The sequence below is a fragment of the Melopsittacus undulatus genome, chromosome 2 (assembly GCF_012275295.1).
Source record: "Melopsittacus undulatus isolate bMelUnd1 chromosome 2, bMelUnd1.mat.Z, whole genome shotgun sequence".
Taxonomy (NCBI): domain Eukaryota; kingdom Metazoa; phylum Chordata; class Aves; order Psittaciformes; family Psittaculidae; genus Melopsittacus; species Melopsittacus undulatus.
In genome coordinates, this window is record NC_047528.1 from 117,054,986 (window position 1) to 117,078,643 (window position 23,658).

General features: G+C 43.1%; 1 protein-coding gene across 1 annotated transcript in view; it reads left to right on the plus strand.

The window, feature by feature from the left end:
- FAM131B (family with sequence similarity 131 member B) overlaps nt 1–22,809 on the plus strand; it is a 23,066-nt gene extending 257 nt beyond the window's left edge. Inside the window, exons 2-7 of the mRNA XM_031045220.2 lie at nt 16,982–17,091; nt 18,234–18,269; nt 20,268–20,361; nt 20,912–21,109; nt 21,422–21,565; nt 21,984–22,809. Of these exons, the coding sequence (XP_030901080.1) occupies nt 16,982–17,091; nt 18,234–18,269; nt 20,268–20,361; nt 20,912–21,109; nt 21,422–21,565; nt 21,984–22,513 (1,112 nt within the window). The 3' untranslated portion in view covers nt 22,514–22,809. The remainder of the gene's footprint in view (nt 1–16,981; nt 17,092–18,233; nt 18,270–20,267; nt 20,362–20,911; nt 21,110–21,421; nt 21,566–21,983) is intronic.
- The last annotated feature ends 849 nt before the right edge of the window (nt 22,810–23,658 follow it).

The following is a 23,658-nucleotide window of genomic DNA, read 5'->3' on the forward strand; positions in this document are numbered from 1 at the left end:
GCGGTAGAGGGATGCTCGGGCAGCGGCGGCCCCCGCCCCGGTAACGGCACGACGGCCCCGGTCACGAAGGGCGGATGTTGCCCCTCGCAGCCCCTCTCCCGGCTGCCCAGGGCCCGTCCAGCGCCATTAGCGGTGCGCGACCGTTCCGCACCTCGCCATGCCCCGGTCCCCCGTGGATCGGAGCGGAGCCCCGGCCGCTGGCCTAGGTGCTGGCGGTGGGGCTGGGGGCAGCGCGGCTGTGGGGCGGGCAGGGGCCGTGTCCCGTGTCACTCGTGGCGGAAGGTCGCGGAACATGTGGGTCAGTGCGGTGGCTCCGGAGGAGGGGTGGGTGCGGGGAGTGCCTCCCGAAGCGGGATCAGGCGGCCGGCGCCTGCCTCCTGTGCTCGGTAGCGGTTTATTGTTAGCTGAGGATGCATAACGGTGCATGATCTGCACGTCTGCTTCCCCTTCCCCCTACGGAGACTTCAATGGAGAGCAGCAAACAAAACTGAATCCCTTCCCTCTCGCAGGGCGAGGGGACAGAGTGGGAGGGATTGCATCTTTCCACTGAGCCATGCAGATTTCACAGCAGAGGATCCCAAGCCTTTCGGCTATGTAACCTAGCTCTCCCCTCCTACACACTTGCAGATACCAAGGGATCCCTTGATCCCTAAGCACAGGTCTCTACAGGTAAAACCAGCATCTCATGGCACGCTTTCCTCCCCACGGGAGGATTTCTTTCTGTGCAAACCACATGTGCAGACGTTAGTTACGTGGGGATGTGTCATTCAAGACACCAAAACAGTCTCTGGGAGAATACCAGAGCTAATTCGGTAGTACGTGTCTCTCAAGGCACACAGGCACTGTGTCGTCTGTGGGGAAAGGAAACCTCTGAGAGCAAAAGAGTTGAGCCATGTCCCCATAATAAATCTGAGGGACCGTGTCAAAGCCAGCTGCTGTGACGCTTCTTGGCTGAATGGGAAAAGCCCTTTGTAAGAGCACTTCCAAGGAATGATTTACTCCTGCAGCAGCAACCAGACTCCAGTTCTTACTTTGGGATTTAATTCCTACATCCAACTTATGCCTTTTACCACTCTCAACAATCCTCAAGACCTAAAGAAGTCTATTAAGGCTTTTGTAATGTCCACATGGCAAAGTTCACTGCAATATTTCCCTTAAGATTCTTCAAGCTCTATACCTGGATGAGGTAAAGACATCCCTGTAGTATATCAAAACATATATTGCCTCCCTCTCCTGCCTTTCCTGTATCATCCACACATGCACATTGCCAAGGGCTTTTTTATCCTGTTATGTTATATATACCCCTTCTCTGCGTGTGTGTCTGAGCTAGCAGCATTAATTCTTGGTTTCTCTCCACAACATTGTTCAAATACAGAGCAAACACAAATCTAGTAACATCCACTCTCCACTCCAAACTGTGGTTAAGCTGTCATACTTAACCACATAGGTATTGTTCCTGTGCATGGCAGCATTTCTGTACTCTGTGACCTGGAATCTGTGTTACAGAAAACCTTTGTATAACTGAGCTATTGCCTGTATCGTTCCCATATATATGTAAATATAAATGTCATACATATATGTGGGCATGATGAAAATATATGAGCATTAAAATTATGATGGGATAATTCGCTTTGTCTGCAAATTGCATTCAGATATAGACCTTCATGGTGTAGTTATGGAACATTCCATACTGTAGTGACTTTTGGTTTGTTCAATATATGCTTACTTTAGATGGTGAGAACCCAATGGACATTAGGGACCTGCTTATACAGTAAACCGAGGCATTTTCCTCAACCTTATGTTACGAAGGTGTGTTAAGGGGAATTGCACAACCATGATTCTAATCTCTATGAGAGTCAGATATGAGTGCAGCAATAGTGTCTGATGCCTGCTTCATCTGAAACTTTTACACTGTTTTACTTCAGTAGGGACTTCATCTGTTTTAAGTCCTAGAGATTGGACAGATTGAAGGTGGGATCCATGAGTTTTACTTGGAGTTCTTGGCTTAAGGAGGTTTGTTCAGAACAGTTCTTATTCGGAAGCCTGGATTTCACTCCAGCCTTCCTGGAGTTATTGGGAGGATCCTTCAGACCTGCTTTGGGAAATCAGTGCTAAGTCTGAGGTCTAGAATGTGGCTGGAAACTAACACCCTAGCACAAGCAGAGCTTTCTGTTCTTGCTCTATAGTGTATCTGGTATTTTGCAGACTTAGTTCAATATACAGGCTCTGTATTGCCTTTCCAAGACCATGTAGGTCCTGGAGATATAAGAAGGGTGATAAGCTTGTATTGGTTTTACCTTGGAATTTGCATGGAGCAGATTTTGAAGTCGGATTCTGGGAGGTTTTAATTAGTGATAGAAACCTTGCAATCAGTCACATTTAGTTTATTCACCACACAAGGGCTGGTGCAGGATTGTGCCCTGAGCTTGCTCCGGGCCTTTTTCCATTCCAGTTTTAAGCAAGCCACATGATTTCTCCATCTCCCCAGGGATGTTTTAGTATGATCTAGTTAGATGTCATAGTTTGCACATGTTTAGTGATATGCAACTTTACATTTTCTTTCCTAAATATGAGTTTTCTGGTTATTTCTCCCTAGCGAAAAGCAACTGAGAGGGTCATAACTGAGCAGCTCCATATGCATAAAATTGAAATGGAGTCATATAATATAGAATCACAGAATCAACTTGGTTGGAAAAGACCTTTAAGCTCAACCATTCCCCAGCACTGCCAAGACCACCACTGAACCAGGTTGCTGAGAGCCTTGTCTCCATGGTGTGTGAACACTTGCAGGGCTGGTGCCTGCAGCCCTGCCCTGGGCAGCCTGTTCCAATGCCTGAGCACCCTTTGGGGAAGGAATTGCTCCTCAGCTCCATCTAAACCTGCCCTGGTGCAGCTTGTGGCCGTTTCCTCTTGTCCCATCCCTTGTTCCTTAGAAGCAGAGACCGACTGTACCTCACTCCATCCTCCTGTCAGGCAGCTGTAGAGAGCGATAAGGTCCTCCCTGAGCCTTCTCTTCTCCAAACTAAACTCCCCAGGTTGCTTATCATTCCCCATCACACTGTGCTCCAGGCCCTCCCCAGCTCCAGCACCTCCATATCTCTGTTGCAGTGAGGGGCCCAGAACTGAACACAGGATCCCAGTGCCCAGTACAGAGGGATGATCACTGCCCTGTTCCTGCAGGCTACGCTATGCAGGATGCTGTTTGCGTTCTTGGCTGCCTGGGCACAAGCTGCTCATGTTCAGCCCTGTCATTCAGCACCCCCAGGTCCTTTTCCATGAGCAGATTTCCAGCTGCTCTTCCCCAAGGCTCGAGCATTGCGTGATCTTTCAGTCTTTTAGAGGACACCAGAAATCATGATGGTAATAGTCAAATTAGGATTTCCTAGGGCATGAAAAAAGCTGAAAAGTGATCTTGAAAGGTTAAACTGATAGCCAGTCATCTTCTCCACAGATGCACCCACTTACACCTCAATGTCATACGTGTGCTTTGTGTTACACGGCATGATAGCAATTACATTGTGAGCAATACAGATGGTTTCTTCCTCTGATAATAGCTCCAAGTCAGGTCTGTATATTGGTGGTGATTACTCCATGATAGCTCCCAAAGAGCTGACTAGGGATACTCATCACAGCTGGGATGTGATTTCAGTGATGTAAAGGTTTTCACTGAAGTTCCTGGACAGTCAAGGTTGCAAAATCCAGCTGGGAACTTGTAGATGCTTGACTGCCAACTCAATGCAAAATTCACTTGATTACTGTCAGTAACTGAATTAGCCAAATCTAAGACTTCAGGCCTGCATAGATGTCTGAATGCACTGCAAGTGTACCTTTGACCACGGCTTGGACATCCCCTGAAACTGCCTTTTCCAGATATTGTGACAAGATCTCTCTTAATTCCTTGAATAGATTTAAATGAATAGAAAGCTCAAGCCTATTAAACTCAAGATTGCTCTCTGTTTTTTTTCCCAGTGATGTCTCTGATTTCTCTCATCTCTTTGCATGAGAGGCTGCAGCAAACACGTTCTGTGAAGTGATATAAGATAGTAGAAATATATTCCAAGAAATGGAGCACTAATAGTACTTCTGGTGTGTAGGGAAAGAAAACTAGAGATGCTCCCACAATATTAGGAGAAAGCTTATGACTGAGGAGTATCAAGCACAGGAAGGGGTTTCCCAGGGAGGTTGTGCAGTGTCCATTCATTGGGGTTTTCAAGACCAGACAAGATAAAGCCCTGACTTAGCTGGTCTAACCTCATAGCTGACTCTACTTTGAGCAACAGTTTGGACCTTAATGGGTGCCTTCCACCTCAATTATCCTGTAATGCTATGCTCTATACGGATCTAAAGCCTGGAGTTGTTGCCTTTCTGAGTCAGGTTAGACCTGTTGCTTTAGTCCTGTTCTGCCAGAGGATCCCAGCTCTTCTACATGTCATTACTACACTCTTGTACGCTCTCAGTAGTTAAAGTGACAATAGTGGGAGCACCATGTGCCACAACCTCCCTCACCATAACAACTCCAGCTGTTGGCTGAAGTCCTCCCCATGGGTTATTTTGGTCTGGCAATCTTGCAAGAAACAGCTCAAGTAACAGACTCATTCAGTATCAGTCATTGGCCACACTGAATGGAAAAGGCAGTGCTCTTCATTTAGCCATCTCTGGGTCAAATCTGACCTGCCAAAGCTAGCTGGCTGGCCCACTGGACTGCCCTTTACAAGGAATGGTCAGTGTACCATCAGAGGGAGGAGTACATACTTTCTATGTTGTTTTCTCACTGCATGTGCTATATGAAATGTAAATGTGTGGCTTATAGCATTCACAGTAGGAGAAGTGGAGCCAAAGACCACCTACTTTGAATCTAGCCACTTTACATTTAGCAGAGTGGGAGCAAAGTAAGATACTGACAGGAGAGGGGGGTAAGCAGCTGGAGCAATCAATGAGCAGCCCCTTCATTTTCTTCCTACTCACTCCCCCCACACACATCTGAGGGTGTGTGGAGTGAGATCTGCTATGGCAAGTGTAGGCTATGCACATGGAGTGTGAAAAAGTGAGACATAAAGTCTGCATAGACTCATCACGTCAGGGGGCCCAGTGTCCAGTTTCTCCCTCCTTCACCTTCAACACATAAGTGAGTCAGTGAAAACAAATAGAGGGAGAAGCCTTGGAAAGGAAGTGGTAACGTAGAAGAACAGTGAGTCATGGCCTTCCAAATATGTTCATTTATTTGCTTCCACATAGGTGGAAGTGGAAGGAGCGCAGAGCTCTGCACAGAAACCTCCACTTTATAGGGAATGTGGGTTAAAAGAGTGGGAATGCATGAAGAAGGGCATCTGGGTGTTTTGTTCCTCTTTACCTGGAGGAGAGACAAGCAGAAGAGAAGGACAAAAGGACACCTTTCCTTCTAGATCAGACTGCTTTGTTCTTAGTCTCATTTTGTTATTCCTCCTTCTTCCCAGTCTGGCCTTTCTTCTTTGAAGCAGTTCTCAATGTGATCACTTTAAGAACTCATCAACTAAAGAGCTCTGGGGTAAGAACTTATAGGACCTGAACAAAGATTGTCTCCTGGACCTAGCAGCCAGTTGTCATGAAGCATGTACAAACTGATGACCTCTGAGGCCCCTCTCTTCTCAGGGTTACTGAGATAGGTTAGGGTTTGAAGTTGTTGTGGGGAGAGGGCTGATAAATAGCATGATTGCTTAAGCCTAGCTTTAAAAGAAAACCATGCTAAAAACCATGTGTAAAGCAAGTGTATCAGCAACTGTCATTAGTATAAGAAAACAAGAAAGCAGTCTTTGTCATGTTGCTGATTGACCGAAGCCTTTTGTGGTTATTTGGTGGACAACACAACAGACATGATTTTGATGAACAGAACTGAAGGACAGCATATTGACTTTGCGAACTCCTATGGGCAGTGATATGAAAGAGTTATGAGAGAAATTACAAAGGAGCTAATGGGAAAATGGGAGTAATGAATAGTATTTCATTGGCATGACTGAGCTGGGAGTCTGACTTTCCTAGGCTGACATGTATTGAAGCAGGAAAAGTGAACTAATAAATGAATATTTTAGGCCTGTTTTCTTGGGGGGATGTAGGAGAAAAATAGTTTTCAGCTCAGTAATAAGATATGCTCTCTAACAGCAAACAACCATGATTTTAAACTGATAAGTACAACAGCCATTTCAAAGTAACTTGCCCTCAAGTGTTTTTAAACCATTGGATAAAAAGTCAAAGGTTTGTTTTTCAGTAAGGTTTGAAATAGTGAGGAAGTTCTGGAAGTGAAAAGCTGAGGTTTTATTATAACTTTAAAAGTTCTATGAGATGATCCAGGTACTTAATTTTGTCAATCTGATAAAATCCCCACTAAAATCTGAGGATGACAATACACCAGTCAGAATGGGGTTGTGCAAAACAGATCCTGTCAAGCTAACTTCATTTCATGACTTCCATGGGACCCCCTGCAGCCAAGTATTAAGATAGAAGTGCCTTTACCTACAATGATGATAATGGTTCTAAAATGCTAGATTGGTAAAAGATAAAAACCCACAAATCAGTTAGCAACCAACTTAGTACCATATGATTCTTGGACTAATAATGTATGAATACAGTAAGTTTTAAATGTATCAAAATTCAATCGATAGCAAAATAGTAACAAAGAAGGAATCATTGTTGAAAAGCTTGTGTTCCTCATGTGATCCCACATTTCTCAATACAGTTGTCAGTAAAATACTGATCTTGGTACAATTTGCAAAGACTGGAAGAACTGTTAAAAATGAAAAAGATAAATCACTGTTTCATTCATTTAGAGTACTGACTCTTGACACACAGTGTGTGTTTCAATCTAACTAGATAAGAGTTCATATGTCTAACAACAGAGTGTGAACAGCATTTACATTACCAGAGCTCTATGTCAGAAACCATTCACACTGAAAAATCTTAGAGACATATGAACAGGTAATCAGTAAATCAACAACGACTATTGATATGCTGCAGCTGAAGAAGTTAATGTGATTCTTTGATGTATTAAGAGCTGAGTATTGAACAGGAGAGGAGGTTATAATTTCACTGCATTTGCCACTTGTGAAAATGAATTATTTTACATGCACTGTGTCTAATTCTGTTATTGTCACTTGAAGAAGTACTGCAAAACTGAAGAATGGCCAGAAAATAAACATGGAACCCTGAATAAAAACATACTGAAGTGACTCAATGGCAGTATCTAAGTGTTACAGCGAATTAAAACCACCCTCAAAACCACCTCATTCTTCAACCTATCAGAGAACAGTTAGGATGTGATGGAAGGCTGGCAGACACACAAATGAGGCAAAAAAAGTGGTAAAAATACTGAACTGTTGGAATAATTTACTGAGGGTTGTACTGAGTCCTCTGTTACCTGAACACATGAAAACCAAGATTAAAAACACCCCAAAAGCTCTAGTTCAAGCACAGCAATAGAAAGTATAATTAACAAAGGGAATATCTTTAGTGCCTCTTCATTTAAGAAGGTCAAATTAGATGATCAGGATGCTTCAGTGTGAGTTTGAACTGAAAAGTCTCAAATCCAGGATTATATTAGAGGTTTAAAGGAGAAAATAATTTGGTGATCCAAATGGCTAGCACATGGATCGATGTTCCACATGGGAAAATTAGTTGTAGGGATTATAGTACTGACCATTTCCGATCATTGGCTAGGGTTGTGACAGCAAACTGTGACAGCCAGAGGGAGATCAAAGAGCATGAAGCCTAGTATGAACAAGGACTTCAATTAACCCTATGTGTAGGCTGGCAAATGAAATGTTGACCTCAGGAGCCATTCTAGGAGCCCGTACAAGACAAGTAACTTGCCTTGTGCAATAGTTAGGAGGATTTAGTGATACATTAAGATCATAGCAGAACTCCACCCCTCACCCCAAGCCTCTAAAAAACAACTATTTTGTGTCTGTTCACTGTGGAAGAAGTTGTGGACGTTGCACTTTCTGATGCACTTTGGTACATCAGAAGATCAGCTTCAAATCAAAGCTGCAGTAAATGAGGTTGTAGAGCAGGTAGACAAGAATGGATCGAGTCATCAGATGGTATTCATACAAGACTTCTGGAGAAACTTGAGGCTGAAAGAGCTGAACTACTAGTTATGATTTGTAAAGCCTTCCAATGACTTTGGTATAAGAGGATTGGAAGGTAGCTAATGTGATGCCAGTTTTAAAGGTTATTTTGATATCTTGGAAACTGTAGGCTAATAAACAAGATACACCTAGTAGGCAAGCTAATAAACATGAGTTTACTTTAAAGAATAGAATTAGTGTATGCATGGACTGAGAAAGCAGATGTACTGAGAAAGCATCAACACTACTGTTAAGGAATAGCACACCTTGTAAGTCTTAGAAGGGGGGTCAACAAGCATACTGACAAAGGAGATCCAATGGCTATAGTCTGTTTGAATCTGCAGAGCACATTTGTAAGGGTCACTCAGATGAGGCTGTTAAAGACTTGAATCTGCTGTTGGATCAAAGGGAACTTCCTGAAATTAGGAAGTAGCTGGGTAAAATATAGGAAGCAAGCTTTCGGATCTGTGCATATCTATGAATGATATGAAAAAAGGGAGGGAATAATGAGGTAACAAAGTAAGATAATTACAGTAATCATCTGGGGGAGCAAACCAGAAATGTATCTGTAGAGATCTGCAAAAGGATTTCACGATATTGAATGACGACATGTTAAATTTATGAGTGAAATCTGAGGTAGATAAATGTAAAATGATGCACATAGGTGAAGTGATTCTAGGGTTACATTTGCAGTGCTGGGGTTTCTGAGTTTACTATTTCCATGCAAGAAGGAGATCTTGGGGTTATAATGAGCAGCTTAATTCTAAATACCAATCAAATGTTAGTAATTAGGAAAAGAGTATAGAATAAAATGAGAAACAACATTATACTGTGCATAAATCCATACTATGCCTTTATTTTGAATATAACGTGTTGCCCTTGATTGTCCATTCACATTTCAGAAAGGACACAATCGAACTGGAAAAGATTCAGAAAAGGGCAGCAAAGGCATGGTGTGATTTATGTGAGGAACCATTTAAATGGATAGGGATTTCTCAAGTATGGAAAAGAGATTGATTAGGGGAAGTTATGACGGACATCCATAAAGTCATGTATTTTCTCTGTGATATGAGCCGCACAGAGGAAACAAAGAGGGGGGAATATTTCACACTACCTATTTCAAAACAGAATCTAGCTCTCAAATGAAACTAGCAAGTGGCAAAACTCAGTGCTTCTTCATGTAACGCAGAGTTAAATTGTGGAGCTCTTTGACATAGGATGCTATGGGTACTAAAAGTTTTCTTTAGTTTAAAAAGTGAACAGAGGAATAGAAGAAAACACCTTTAAAGGTTACTAAATACAGAGGTGAAATCCCTGTCTCAGGATTTACTTGAGGAGAAACCAAGGATAAGTATTCTGTGAAAGTATCAGTACTGTTTACCCTGCTCTTATACTCTTTCTTACACATCCCCTCCCACTTTAGGGACAAGATGATATCTATCCAAAACAAACACTAAATGCCTGCTTTCCCACTAACTCCCAAAAGGAGAGATCGAAGAAACCAGGGAGAAAGTCATTTAGATGGAGTGGGTTATAGTGGAGAAGAAGGAGAAAAATAAAAGAGAACAGGGTAAAGACTAACAGGCTAAGCCCAGGACAACAGTGAACCAGAGAGGAACAGTTAGCAGAGCACCCCTGTATTTCCATGGTATCCATGGGCTGGTAGAGGCTGCCTAGTGATGCCCTGCTCAGAACAAGGGAATAGAAATAGCATTGCTAGTTGCTGGGATCTTGGGTTTTCTTCTTCTTAGAGCTGGAGGTGAGAAACGAGGTACTTGATAAAGAGGGCCCATAATTTAGTAGGTCCTGGGATGGGAACTGTGCAAGTAAAGATGTGAGAAGTGCAGCCAGAATCTTGATGATGAATTCTGGAGGAGTCAGAAGACTGGCATACTTGATATACAGAGATGCCAGTCTCCCTCTCATTGCATAAGAGACATGAGTCAGGGTGTCCTGTGAGCAAACATGTGCCTCTGCTTGATGGAAGATTTTTCCAGCTTATATTCACAGTTGTCCATTGAATTAGTTCAGAGTGGAAACTGGCCATCAGGGTTCCTCATCCTCTCCTGAAAATGGGTGTCCCTACAACCATACATCGTGACTGGGTGTAAGGGGGAAGAACTTGAGCAATCAATGCATGAATATCTACACATTCTTCTTCATACTATCTACATCTTCCTACTATATACTATCTACTTCTGAATATCTGCATAGTCTTCATACATCTTCATACTCTTCTTACAAGTGTTCTCAAGGGGGGTCATCTGGTTGTTCAAAGCTTACTGAAGTGGTGTGTGAACTGGGCAGGGGAGTCACAGGTTGAGGCCTTAGAGACATATCCTTGGAGCTAGGTGCTGGAGGAGACTACCTTCCTATGGGACTTGCCTGAGGTGAGCAGTGTGGGGTTGATTGAGACTCACTGATCGTAGACCCAGTGGTCCCCAGTTTTAGAGATGCTGCATGGATGATCCTTCCATTTCAGCGATGAGGTTTCTGCCTGCATTTGGAGGTGAGTTTTGTTCAGCTGAGGCTCAACAGGGAGATTTCCCCTTGCTGGTGATCACCAGGGACTTGAATGCTTCAGAGAGCTTCCAGGTTCTGAGGAGGGCCTTGTGAAACACCTGTAGTTCAAGGAAGTGTTGGAAGAGACCTCTTGGATCATTAGTGTAGAATGGCAGACAGCTCAGCAATGGTGGGGAAGGCACATGCCAGCACAATCCTGGCTGGATTGTCCAAATCATAAAAGACCACCCCCAAATCCAGTATTTTCTCTTGGGGGCTGGTCAATGTTGCACTAGGTTGTTGATGCAGTATTGAAGCATTGAGTCAGCACTCATTGGTTGTTCATGATCATAATCCTCCTTGAAGGAAAAGTTGCTGCATCATTTCTGACCACCTCTGCAGCTATTCAGGCACCTTGACCTCCCTCTTAGCCCATTTAGTAGCCAGAAAGTGGCTGTTAGCACAGAGGTAGGCTCTCCAAGCAGGAGGCACTGCCTTCCTGGTGGGAGGTTGCTTATCAACCATTTCCAAAGATGCGATAAGACCTCTTGACTCAGTTGACTTGATCAGAGGAAGATGCTACATAGGCGTCTTGGTTGACTCATGTGTCTCAGGTCTTCTTGGTACCAGAGGGAGAAGAGGCATGTCAGTGGAATTAAACCCACATGACTACACACAACTTTAGTTCTGTGAGCAGCAGGCCCATTACACCCTAATAGACAATACAGAGGAAGGACTCCATGGTGATTGGAGTAGCAATGGCTGGAATAGGGCAGCTCTGATTCCCTCCACTTTTGAAGCCAAGAGGACCCTGCTGAGCTTGAACAAGCACTCTGCAGTTGTACTGCAGAGTAACAGTACAGTACTTCAGTACTACTGAAGTAACCCCATGAAGCTGAAACTGAATCCTTTCAGGGGCCCCACAAAATAGCCATTATCCATTCTGTTAAACCCTTTCTCCTGGTTGGGGGACCAGGAGGAGGAGAGTTCATGACAGTAATCTGTGCTGAGGAGAAATACCATGCAGCAGTCCCTCCCTTTGCAGAGGTCCCGTATGGCAGGGAGTCTTTGGGATCTCAGCCACAGTAGGAAGGGCTCCGGTGAGTTCTGGTCAGCCATAGGCAAATGGAGAAATAAATGTTATCCAAACAGAAGTGGGCTTGCACACAAAGTCCTTCCTCTTTTGTGCCTCTGCTCCGTATCAGTGTGAGGAGCAGTATCCTTCGCAAGGATGCAAACAGTGTTTGGATAAAGCAAATACCATGATACATCTCACGAAGGAGCTGGATCTGAAACTAGGCAAAGTCTGGAACTGATGGGTTGCTCTGTGTGAATCATGTGCTGGTGTTTTGAGTAGGCTCTTGTCCCACTTCTTCCTCCAACTTGTGCTGCTGGCTGGGGGATGGTGGTTGGCCCAATGGTGCGGCAGTGAATTGCCTTGGCCTGTTGATACCACCTTGACAATGGGTTGCCCACACTACAGAGGGGGAGCAGAAGGGTCCCTGGGGTTGAGAAAGGTGCAGTGTGATCTGCCGGTTGAATCCCAAGGAGTATTTGGGATAGTTCTTCTTTAGGAAATAGAATTAATGAACAAAGTTCCAATCCTAACATTTTTCTTCCTGACTGGAAACACTAGAGATGGTAGAGAGGAAACTATGGGACATAGGTGTCACAACTCACAGTATTCTTATGCTCTAGGACAGTGCCCATGTGACGTGCTGGCCACAGAGATTAAACACAAATGGAGATCAACATATGACATAACCTGATGCATTATTACTTCTGTACTGTTAGCTATAGGCCAGCAAAAAAAGGGCCTTGGTTCATACTGACATTTTCATACTTACTGTGCTGAATGAAGCCCCTGGAGACACATTCCTTGCACTTCAGAGAAGCAGTGAAGAATGAGGATAAATCCATCGATGCTGTTCATGATGGCTGATTCTTGTTCTGCAAATGAGACAGGGCTTTGATTTTTTCTTGTTTTAATTGTATTAATTTGATGTGTTTCATTTTACAGTATCTCCTTAGATTAAATGACAGGATTGCTTCTCAGAACAGAACTGCCTGTGTCTAACATTAGATTTTCTGTTCACATCCTTTTAGTTATATGGACATGGTGTGCAGTAGCCTTTAGTATTGGCTTGAAAGTGTTTCCTAAACAGCTCTAAAAAGGGACCTACCTGCAAGAAGAGGCAGAATGGTCTGGCAAAGAGTTTAGATTACCCAAATCCAAAGCAAAGGTCCCGAGAGATGCCCATTTGATCCCTAACCTTACAGACATCTCAGAGCTGTAGGCATTTTCATTCTTGATCAGAACTGTTAAAGAAACTGTGAATACTCCATCCCTGGCAGTGTTCAAAGCCAGGTTGAACAGATCCTTGGGTGATATGGTTTAGTGTGAGGTGTCCCTGTCCATGGCAGGGGGACTGGAACTGGATGATCTCAAGGTCCTTTCCAACCCTAACTATTCTATGATTCTAAGATATTCATCTGGAGAAGACCATTTCTCTGCCTTGAGCAGCAAACTGTTCAGACCTATCTTACCCATGAAAACAGACTTCTTTTCTGTTCATCTTCCACAAGCGATTCTGTTGGTAGGTGCCAGCAGCAGATAACTAATCTCCTTATGCAACACAAGCTAGAACACTTACACAGTTATGTGAATAACTCAGGTTAATTCATTTCTCACCTTTACCTGGAAGAATTTGAATGCTTCCATCTGAGGTTCACCTCAGAGACAGTTTGCCTGACAGATTTATTCCTTTCCTTGCTGTTGACCTTTTGGCTGGCTTTGAATGGATCTGTAAAGCATTCAGGGAGGGAAGGGTTTCTATGATTATGCTATCCATCCATCAGCCCTTTCTAGCAGCTTCAACGCTTGTATTTCAACAACATTTGACAGGACATGGTGATGCTGTGCTTGACAAAGATGCTGTACTCCCACAAGATTCATGAAAATTGATATCGGGGAAAGAACAATGTAAAGACCGATCATAATTACTGCAATTACATTTGTTGTTTTCTTAGTCCTTTAGGGAAAAGAAGGGAATGCAAAAGAATAATTGAACCATTTACTCTAAATATTGATCTTTACCAACATTAACATTGGCTACCAGTATCGAATGATCATGTTTCTACTCTGTGCTGGAAAGTGAACCTTGAGAAACAAGAAAGTTTGCTAACAGTGGTGTTGGAAATTAATTGTTTCATTAGCATGTTTCTTGATTGGCATGACACATCAGAAAGCAGTTGACAAAATACATGTTTGGTATATGGTGTACACCTTCGCCAGCATCATGTCAAGAAGTTAAAACTAGAATTTAAGACCCTAAAGTTGTATTCGTCTACATAGTGTGGAGCAATAGAGAGAAGATAAATTAGAGATGTTTAGCATCCAGCATGTAAATTACAACAAAATAGATTATTAAAGCATCCTGTATAGATGCAGATGCCTGGTTCAAGCATGTACCTTGTTAAATGAACAAACTATGGGCAGAGGTACAAAATATAGTATCAACAAATACACAGAGGTAATAGAAATGGAGAAAATTCCAAAAGGAAACCCAAAGAGAATGGACTTGCTTAGGTTAAATAATGTGTATTTCAAAACAAGGTGAATTTCCTGTCATTGCAGACATGCAAAGAAATCAGTCCAAGAAAATCTGGGTCTTCATGATAAATTAAAGTATGTGGCAAAATGAACTACTGAAGAAGGAAAAAAGTAATAGTTTTTGATCAGCAAGGTGGATGCAGTCATCCAGATGATTTCTTGGATGTTTCCAGCATTCATCAAAATGGTCATTACTTGGGAATGCTTAGTACCCACATTTTCTGTTATCTGAGAGTAAGAAGTTATGATACTAGTAAGAAAGTAGGGGAAAAGATATTTTCTTTCACCCACCTTTTTTCCTCTTTAAATGCTTTTAATCTTTATTATTTAAAAAGGCCAAACTTTATAATAAATCTTAATTTTTACCATCAGAGTATTGTAACAGAAAAAGGGATGACATTTCTTCCCCAAAAGGCTTAGAGGACTGGAGCTGGAACATTGCTTCACTTGTGATGGAGACATCCTTTTCTGATGGGTGTTTGTCAGAGCTTTTTTATCAGATTTGTGTTAAAAATACAAAGCAAGCCTGATTTGCAAGTAGAGCTGCTTAATATATTTCAGCTGCTTTGATTTTCTCTCACTGCTTCATGTAATTAGCTTCCTACATCTTCTTCAGTCATCTACTGAGCTTTCCAAAGCAAGAGTGGAATTTGTGATGTTAAAGAAGACCCAAACAAATAATACTTCTTCTTTTTCAATCAATCAAGAAATCTTTAAGAAGTCCAAGGAAAAGGGAAGCCCTCTGTATCCTTCCTATACACACAGTATAGAAACAATGCCACGAAAACTTGTATCATCTCATTTCAGACCATTTCAATGACAAATTCAATAGCAATTGTTTGTAAAAATCCCACTTTAAAATCAGCTTTATGACCCTCTCATGTTTCAAAGTGCTTATCAGCTCTATGTGGAGAAGGGCAAATACTGTTTTCTAAGAGCTGATTGGTGATGGAATTACAAATGGAATAGTCATGAAGCTGGAATGGAAGTTGGCTGAGAAAGGAAATTGTATTGGAGAAGAAATGTACAGTTGCAAAAGCAGAAAACACAACATGCTAATTGAAGAAAGAGGTTGAATAAAAACAGTACTAAAATATAATGTTCTGCCTTCAGTTTCTCTTCTCCAGCTTCACTGCCCATACTTCTGATTTTTGTGGGTTTTTTCCTTCCATGTGTCAGAGCAGAACTTGATCTTTCATGTCTGTGGGTTAATGAATCGACAGACTTTGGGCCTTTCAAGTTGCATGTATTGAGCACCAGGCTCCATGTAGTTGCTTTTGCTGTTCCTAACTGCTAACCTTTATCCAACTTTCAGTAAGAGGAAGTAACATTGCCCCAGGCCCAATGCCAATTAAAATCCAGACATCTTCTTTTTAACCACAGTGTGTGGTGGTGTTAATGCCTCGGCAGATATCACTGCATTTAAAAACATCTATTAGTTATTTTCTCCCAGTATATTTAGTTCTTTCTTACTCCCCGTGGAACTGTTTAGACCATTCAACAATGTCTTTATAACTATAGTGCACACAAGATCACAAATTACTCATTCCCTTCCCTTGCCTAGGTAATTTCAGCTGCAGAAAATCAGTAATAAATACATTTCATAGTATTATTACTTTAATTTGTATTAAAACACATGTAAAATCAAATGGCACAGACTCTGCTTTTGCATGGGTGACAATCCTGGAAAGCTGTGCAAAGTGCTTAGGGATCTGAGTGAACAAACAGCTGAATGTGGGACTCTCCTGTGAGGTTATGGCACAATGGGTTAATTTGAAGAGCAGCAGTAAGTAACTGGTTTTAGGTTTGCTGTATATGCTTTTATGTCCACGTTTTAAAGAACTGAAACATTTGAGATGTCTTTCAAAAAGAGAGATAGATTTTTAAGGGGACTGGAAAAGTGCTCAACACTAAGAAATCTGATGATCTCTGTTTAGTTTGTCAAGAACTAAAACAAGCATATGAATAACTTCCCTGAAATGTAATGGTGGGTATTAAAAAGGTCTTTAATCTTGCTGAGAACAGCAAAGCAAGGGCACCAGCAGCCCTAAGCTGGTATCAGACCAATACAAATTATAAAGGAGAAATGCCTTCTTAAGTGATGATGGTTTAATACTGGAATAGAATATCAAAGGAATATCAAAGGAGTTGGTTCTTTCTCAGTCACACATCAGGACTAGATTTTTTCTTTCTGAGGAGCTGTAGCCAAACATATGTTATGCTTGAGAAAAACACAAATGACAGGTCTTCATATAGAATCATAGAACAGTTAGGGTTGGAAAGGACCTTAAGATCATCCACTTCCAACCCCCCTGCCATGGGCAGGGACACCTCACACTAAACCATGTCACCAAAGGCTTCATCCAACCTGGCCCTGAACACCACCAGGGATGAAGCATTCACAGCTTCCCTGGGCAACCCATTCCAGTGCCTCAGCACCCTTACAGTAAAGAACTTCTTCCTTATATCCAATCTAAACTTCCCCTGTTTAAGTTTTAACCCATTACCCCTTGTCCTATCACTACAGTCCCTAATGAAGAAACCCTCTGCAGCATCCTTATAGTCCCCCTTCAGATGCTGGATGATATGGAGGTAACTGAGTGAAATATAACAGTTGATGATGTACAGGTAGCCTGATTAAAATCAGAAGGTTCAGTTTAAGGCTCTTGTGGACTAAAACTCAGTGGTTCTCCTGTATGCTGAGCTGGCTTAAGACTTCTAGAACAAGTTGTAGCATCATTCAGAAACCTGACTAGATGTGTTCCCACAGGAAACGAGGTGATTGCAGTGGACTGGAAAGGACTGAAAGATGTGGACCAAATCAATATGGACAGCACCAGTTCACTGCATGGCAGCAGCTTCCATCGAGCTTCCACTGAGGTGAGAGCCTGTCCCACTCCCAGTTACCCATGGGGACTGGGAAGTTTCAGTTCTTTCTGAGCTCAGAAATGGGTGTTGTGCATTACTGGGGCAGCCTGGGGGAGGACCAGAGCACCACCATGCACTCAAGGATCAGACTTTCATATCCGTGCAGTTTGGCTGGCACTGAATAGAGTTGAGTCACTCCCTTCACAATATCCACAGTAAGAATGTGCAAATGAAAGTGCTTTTAACCACTCACAGCTGAAGTGGAACAGAACATGGGAAAACTGTGGCAGGTCTGACAAGCCTGTAGGTCTGCAGTCCTTGAATAAAGGCTTCATTGAAATGTCCAGCACAATGTCTGCCCCAGCTTCCTCAGTACAGCTAAAGTCTGCTGAAGAAACACAGTTGTATCCATTCTGATTTTAGGGATGCACCCCCTAGTAACTCGCTGCCAACTGATTTACCACACAGCATCTCAAGGGCTGATTCATTTGCTGTTCTGAATTACTGCAGCTTCTTCAATGTCAGATACCTGAATTTTCAGCTCTGTAAGGCTCAGGGTATGCAATCATGATGAATAAAAAGGTCAAACCTATTCTAAGCACATAGTATTTGAGGAATCACAAATGACATTCGCAAATAGCATGAGCAAATAACACACAATTTGTAAAACTTTTCAAAATGCTAATGTATAGATATTTTTGTTTCCTTATTATTCCTTGGCTCAACCTTGTATGGAAAATTCAGTCTAATCAAATGCAAATCTGGGAATCAATGAACATAAACTATACCTCAGTGAACATTTAATGTGAGTGTGTACCATAGGTGTAGCTGATTAATCTAAATGTTCCTGAGCATCCACATCCCCAAAGCCAAGATGCTGAGAGCCTCCCAGCTGAAGGAAATGCACTATGAATTGGTGCTGTAATGACTGATAGATGAAATGGATCTAGTCTGTGTAGGGAAAATGTGTCAGGATGGACAAACCGAAATACAAGAGAAAATAATGCCATCAGAAGTAAGCCTGTAACTTCCTGTATTATACTCAAAATACACAGGTGGTTTAGCTCCTCCTTGTGTCAGCCTCAAAGTGATGCATCTTGATGTTTGCAACTTGTTTGTTACATTAACATGATCTCATTCTGTGCTTTCTTTAGCAAACACGGACAGATTTTTCCTGGGATGGTATCAATGTGAGTACATGCCACACTACTGTTCACTTTTCTAGCCATAGGAAGACCAGGATTTGTCTGCCATTGGGTACAGTGGAGAGCAGCATGGAAACATAGAATCATAGTCAGGGTTGGAAAAGACCTTAAGAGCCACTGAAATTCAGGGAATTGTCTGGAACTTGGAGAATGGTGATGAATTCTTGTTATCCTCTGGGTCTTTTGCTGTCTGGAAGGCATTTAGGTCTGCAGGTGACTATGAGATTGCCTTGGTCCTCTTTGGGACTAACGTGTGTCATTTTGTAGGTTTATCTTTGAGATTTAGGGGCACTAATAGATAAAAATGGGGTCTGTCCAGCATGTTTAAAAGAATCAGGGCTCTTTGCTTAAAGCATCATTTGATCTTCTCCAGGATGTGGGGAGAAAAGCATCCCTCATTTTCAACTGTAAAAGAATTCTTAATGTCCCCTGAAGGAGATGCTCATTACCAGCTAACTCTGGTGAGCAAGCAGAAGAAGAAACAAGCAAACATTTAAATAACACATATTTTGCTCTTAATACCTATGCCATGAAAGAAAATATGACTTTATGTGATTCATTTTCACTAATGTAAAAGCACCATCTGAAAAGTGAAATCATGTGTCTTAATGCCACCAAACTATTTGTTATGCTCAGGAGAAAACATAAACTAGCTTGATCGTTTTTTACTCTTGGAAAGGCAGGATTAGAAGCTCCATTTTTGGTAGTCATGGCTGTCATTTTCTGGTTCTCTGTGGTTTGCAAGCACTTGTGACACTGAATATCAAGGAATCCCATGTTCGTAACTATCCCTCGGCCTACTGACATCTCTTTCCTTGTGGCACTTATGGCTTGGGATCTTTTGCTTGGAGAAACAGTTTTGTGCAGGAAAAGAATGGTGTATGCACCAACTAGAAGAAATTTGTCAGTTTTTCCTTACTGATGAGGTGAAAACAAGGTACACAAAGTCAGCTCCCATAATGTAGCTCTTTCTCGGTGTGATTTCATAGCTCTTTCTTGGTATCAAAGCTGGTTTATGATTTTTCTTCATTCCCCTTCATTCCTGTGTTTGTGTCACAACTCTCCACCCTCATAGTGGTAGATACGTTCTGCAATGGGTGGATTCTGAACAGCAGTGCCCAAGCAGGAATGACCAGCTTCATCCCTAAAGGAAATGTACCATGGAACAGGGCTGTGTTCTCACCTTTTACTGTTCTTCCCCTGCTTCCTGAGCTCTTAAGCTCACACGTTACACACAGACATTCCTAGCTTCAAAGTTAAGGGGTGCCTTAGCTGCTGCATTTACACTCAGTTTCCAGAGCAACTCTTTATGTGCAATGCCTGGCATCTCTGAAGAAACCTGGTGAGGGATTGTGTTTTATGATGATGTTTGCAAATGCTGCCTGTCCCAATAGTTTCCTATCCTTGTTATTCAGGGACTGAGGATGAACATAGAGAAGAGAGTAAAGGGAATTAAGCAGAGCTGTAGACCTCATTTCTTTACAGGTAGTTGTAGGTGCTCAAAACAGGACGCATTGCTCCTACAGTCACATTAATTGTATAAGATCATATGAGAAGAAATAAAACCCCAAAGTAACATAAAAATTAATATGTCTAGTATGATGCATTACTGTGTCATGACTATCACAGTGTCAGCTCCCCAGTTTAAGTTCCCTGAATTATCCCTCAGCCACATCTCACATCTTTAACAGAGTTGGGAACAGTGCAGCATGTCTATAGAGGACTGGCAGCAGCCAAAGGAAGCTCCTCACTGACTGCTTCTGCATCTCCCACTGACCTTGCCTCACTCAGTCCCAATGCAATATCCAGTCCTGCTTAAACAGTCTCTAATTTTTCCTTCCCTTCTTTTGTTCTTTTGCCTATTTCTTGCTTCTCCTCCACATCTTCCCCTTACCTTCTGGAGTCCTTGTACTTATTTCTCACTTAAATTTGGTTCCTCTTCTCCTTTCTGTACGTAATTTTCCTTATTCTCTCTCTTTTCAGCTCTCCATGGAAGATACGACCTCCATCCTTCCCAAACTGAAGCGCAACTCTAATGCTTATGGGATTGGGGCTTTGGCTAAATCATCTTTCTCTGGTGAGGTCCTCAAAATGTGGGTTTATCCTTGGCAGCCTTTGTGCTTCTTCACATATCCCTCTGTTGCTCTCCCACCTGCTCCTTTCTGAGTCTTGCCTTTTTGAGGCCTTAGAGGAATATCCCTTGCTATGGTCCTAGATACAGAAATCTCTTAGTTGTTGCCCTTTCAAAGAGCAGCTTTGTCTGATTCCTGTCAGCTTTGCACCATGAACCCCAGCTCAGACATCTTCAATTGCTTACCCTCAAACAGCCTTGGGATTAACCCCATGTTTTATTTCTCAGTTTGTTCACTTCCAGGCTTCATCCTTCATGCCCAAATCTGTCCTAAATGGATTCTAGGCAAGGAAGGAAATTGTCTTTCATATTTGGGGTTTCCCTTTTCCCTCCTTCTAAGGAAAGATGGAGAGTGATTCAGTGAAAGGTGGGAGACCCCAACCCCAGGCATGAACCCTGTCAGGAAAGGAGGGGAGAAACTCCACTTCCATGTGTGGCAGACATCCCTGGAGCTGTGTAATAGCCCCTGCTTGTTTTCTAACGTCTGGCCCCTTAGGGATATCTCGCAGCATGAAGGACCATGTCACAAAGCCAACAGCTATGGGCCAAGGCCGGGTGGCTCACATGATTGAATGGCAAGGCTGGGGCAAAGGTAGCAGCCAGCAGCAGCAGCACACGCATGAGACAGCACGCAAAGACGCTGATGCCTACTCAGACCTGAGTGATGGGGAAAAGGAAGCTCGGTTCCTTGCAGGTAGCACTAACTTCTTGGCATGTGGGTTGGGTTGGTTGGGATCTCCCAGTGCAGAAACCTTGAGAGACCAAAGTGTAGGAGTCTAGAGCCTGTGGATAGTTCACATGGCTGAAGGAGAGAGGCTGTGGTTGGGGTATTGCCAATGGAATGCAGAGGTGGAGAGGGTGAGGGCCAATTGTGGGTGATGGGTGTTGCTGAGGTAGGATGGGACATGCTGAGTGGGACAGTGTGAAGAGATGAGATTAAAGAGTGTGATGAGAAGTAGAGGCTTTCACACATCCCTGCTTCCCCTCCCTGTCTCCTTTGGCACAGGAGTGATGGAACAGTTTGCTATCTCTGAGGCAACGCTCATGGCCTGGTCCTCCATGGATGGGGAGGATGTGAGTGTAAACTCAAACCAGGAGAACCCAGCAGGCAACTACTCTGAGAACTATCAAGAACTAATGGAGAGCCAAGGTGAGCTCTGGTGCCTCTTGCTGGTCTTGAACACCCCTTCCCTCCTCTTGTTTTCATATTGCCCTGTTTCGCTCTACTCTGTTTTATTCTGTAGCCTCAATTGTTGTGATTCGGATATAGCAGAGGCATCACCTATTTGTGGAGCTGTCCAAGGAATCTAATATTAATAGGGAGGCTCCAAAGTCCAGTTCCTTTGCCTTTTTTGGGCACAACTGTGGAAAGCTGCCAGTTCTTGCAGTCAATTGTGGGTATAACCAAGTTCATCTGCCTACTGCCTAGAAGTGACTTTTCCTCTCCTCTAAAGGATTTATCTACCCCGTACAATACAGTGTCATGCACAGGCACATAAGCTACCTGTATAAGCCAGCTTGGCTTAGACAAAGTGTCTAACTGTGTTCTTTCTCTCCCTCACTTGCAGAGCATATGGCCCAGACGCAGTATGATAGTTGGCCTCATTCCTACGTCTCACAGGGCATGTATTGCTTAGGTTCATCCGATGCCTGGGAGACCAGTGACCAGTCCCTCATTGCTTCCCCAGCAACTGCCTCCTACTTAGGCCAGAATTTTGATGAATCCCAGACAAACCTTCAGGAAAGCATTTTGATCCAGAGCAGCCTTCTCCAGCAGCAGCAGCTGCAGCAACAGCGGCAGGAGCAGAACTTCATCCAGAGCACAGGGCTGGTCCACGTGTGGCCCCTGCAGACTGCTCAGTGTGGGGCAGAGTCCATGGAGGACCACATTGAGGATGAAGGGAACCCACAGCTGGAGAAGGCTCCTCTCCTAAACAAGAAGCCGTCTCCAGAGGAGGATGATGCAGTGTGCCGGGACCTGGAATCTCTGTCTCCTCGAGAGGAGATGGAACATGCTGCACTGAGCCGCAAAGTCTCAGATGTCACCTCCTCTGGGGTGCAGTCCTTTGATGAGGAAGAGGGGGAAACAAACAACTGATGCTTTCTGGGAGCTTCTCATCGCTGCTGAACCAAGAAAGGGGTGGCAAGGGATGAAATCACAGGGATTCTCCAGCTCCCCACACTTCTGAGCAGACACATGTTCCCTTCCTGACATTGAATTATTTTTTTAACCAAGAGGAAAATCTCAACGTGATTGACACATGAAGACCTTTCCTTCCCCTCTACCATGGACACACCATGTTGGTTTTCATTGCTCATGTGAGGTGCTTGGAGAGGTCTGGATTGGTAAATAATTTCTAAACCTTTTTAATACAAAGTCTTGGCTGTGGATACAAACTCTTCTGGTACTGGGGATGTTGCTGATGAAACAGACATGGTATAGAGAGCAGCTGTGTGGCTAGAATCCGTCTTGGCAGAATGGATGTTGCTCTGTGGACATGGTCCCCTTTGCTAGAATATATGAGTATAAACTGGTTTAAAATGAAGATATGGCTTTACAAATATAGATTGCACTAGTATTTTGATTGTGGCTCATACAGAGGATAAGGCTGTATTTGATACAGGCTGTACTGAGAGGAAAGATTCGCTGGGTAACCAGATCCTCAATAGCACCTTGATATGAAATTGTAGGTTCGATGGATACAAACTGCGCTCTGTGGGCACGGGTTGTGCTGCAGTACAGATGTTGTAGCTGTGTGCGCATGGCTCTGCTGTGGCATGGAAGAATGGATGCAGATATGAATCTAACCCTGCTCTCAGATATCTGTGCTTTGGTCTCTTTCATTTATTTGTTCCTTTCCTTGAGATTCCTGCCTTCCCAGGAGCTGCAGGAGCCATGTATCCTTTTGGCATTGGGCACTTGATGCCAGTGGGAAGGATGTTTTCAGCTATGGAGACAGTCATAAAACCTGAGTCTTGCAGGGGCTTGAGAACATGTCCAGCTTGGTGCTGCTGCTGTTGTATCCCTCTGTCTTTTCCCTTATCAGCACTATGGGGAGACCTAGAGCATAGGCAGCAGATCCAGGAGCAGTGTGTACAGCTATGAGATCACAGATACCCAGTTTACATTGGAATTTTCTGTTTTGGGGTTTTTTTTAACCTTTTTATATTGCTGCATAAGTGTTCCTAACAAGTTAATAGTGGGAATGACCTGTACTCCGGTCATCACGTAATAGAGATACT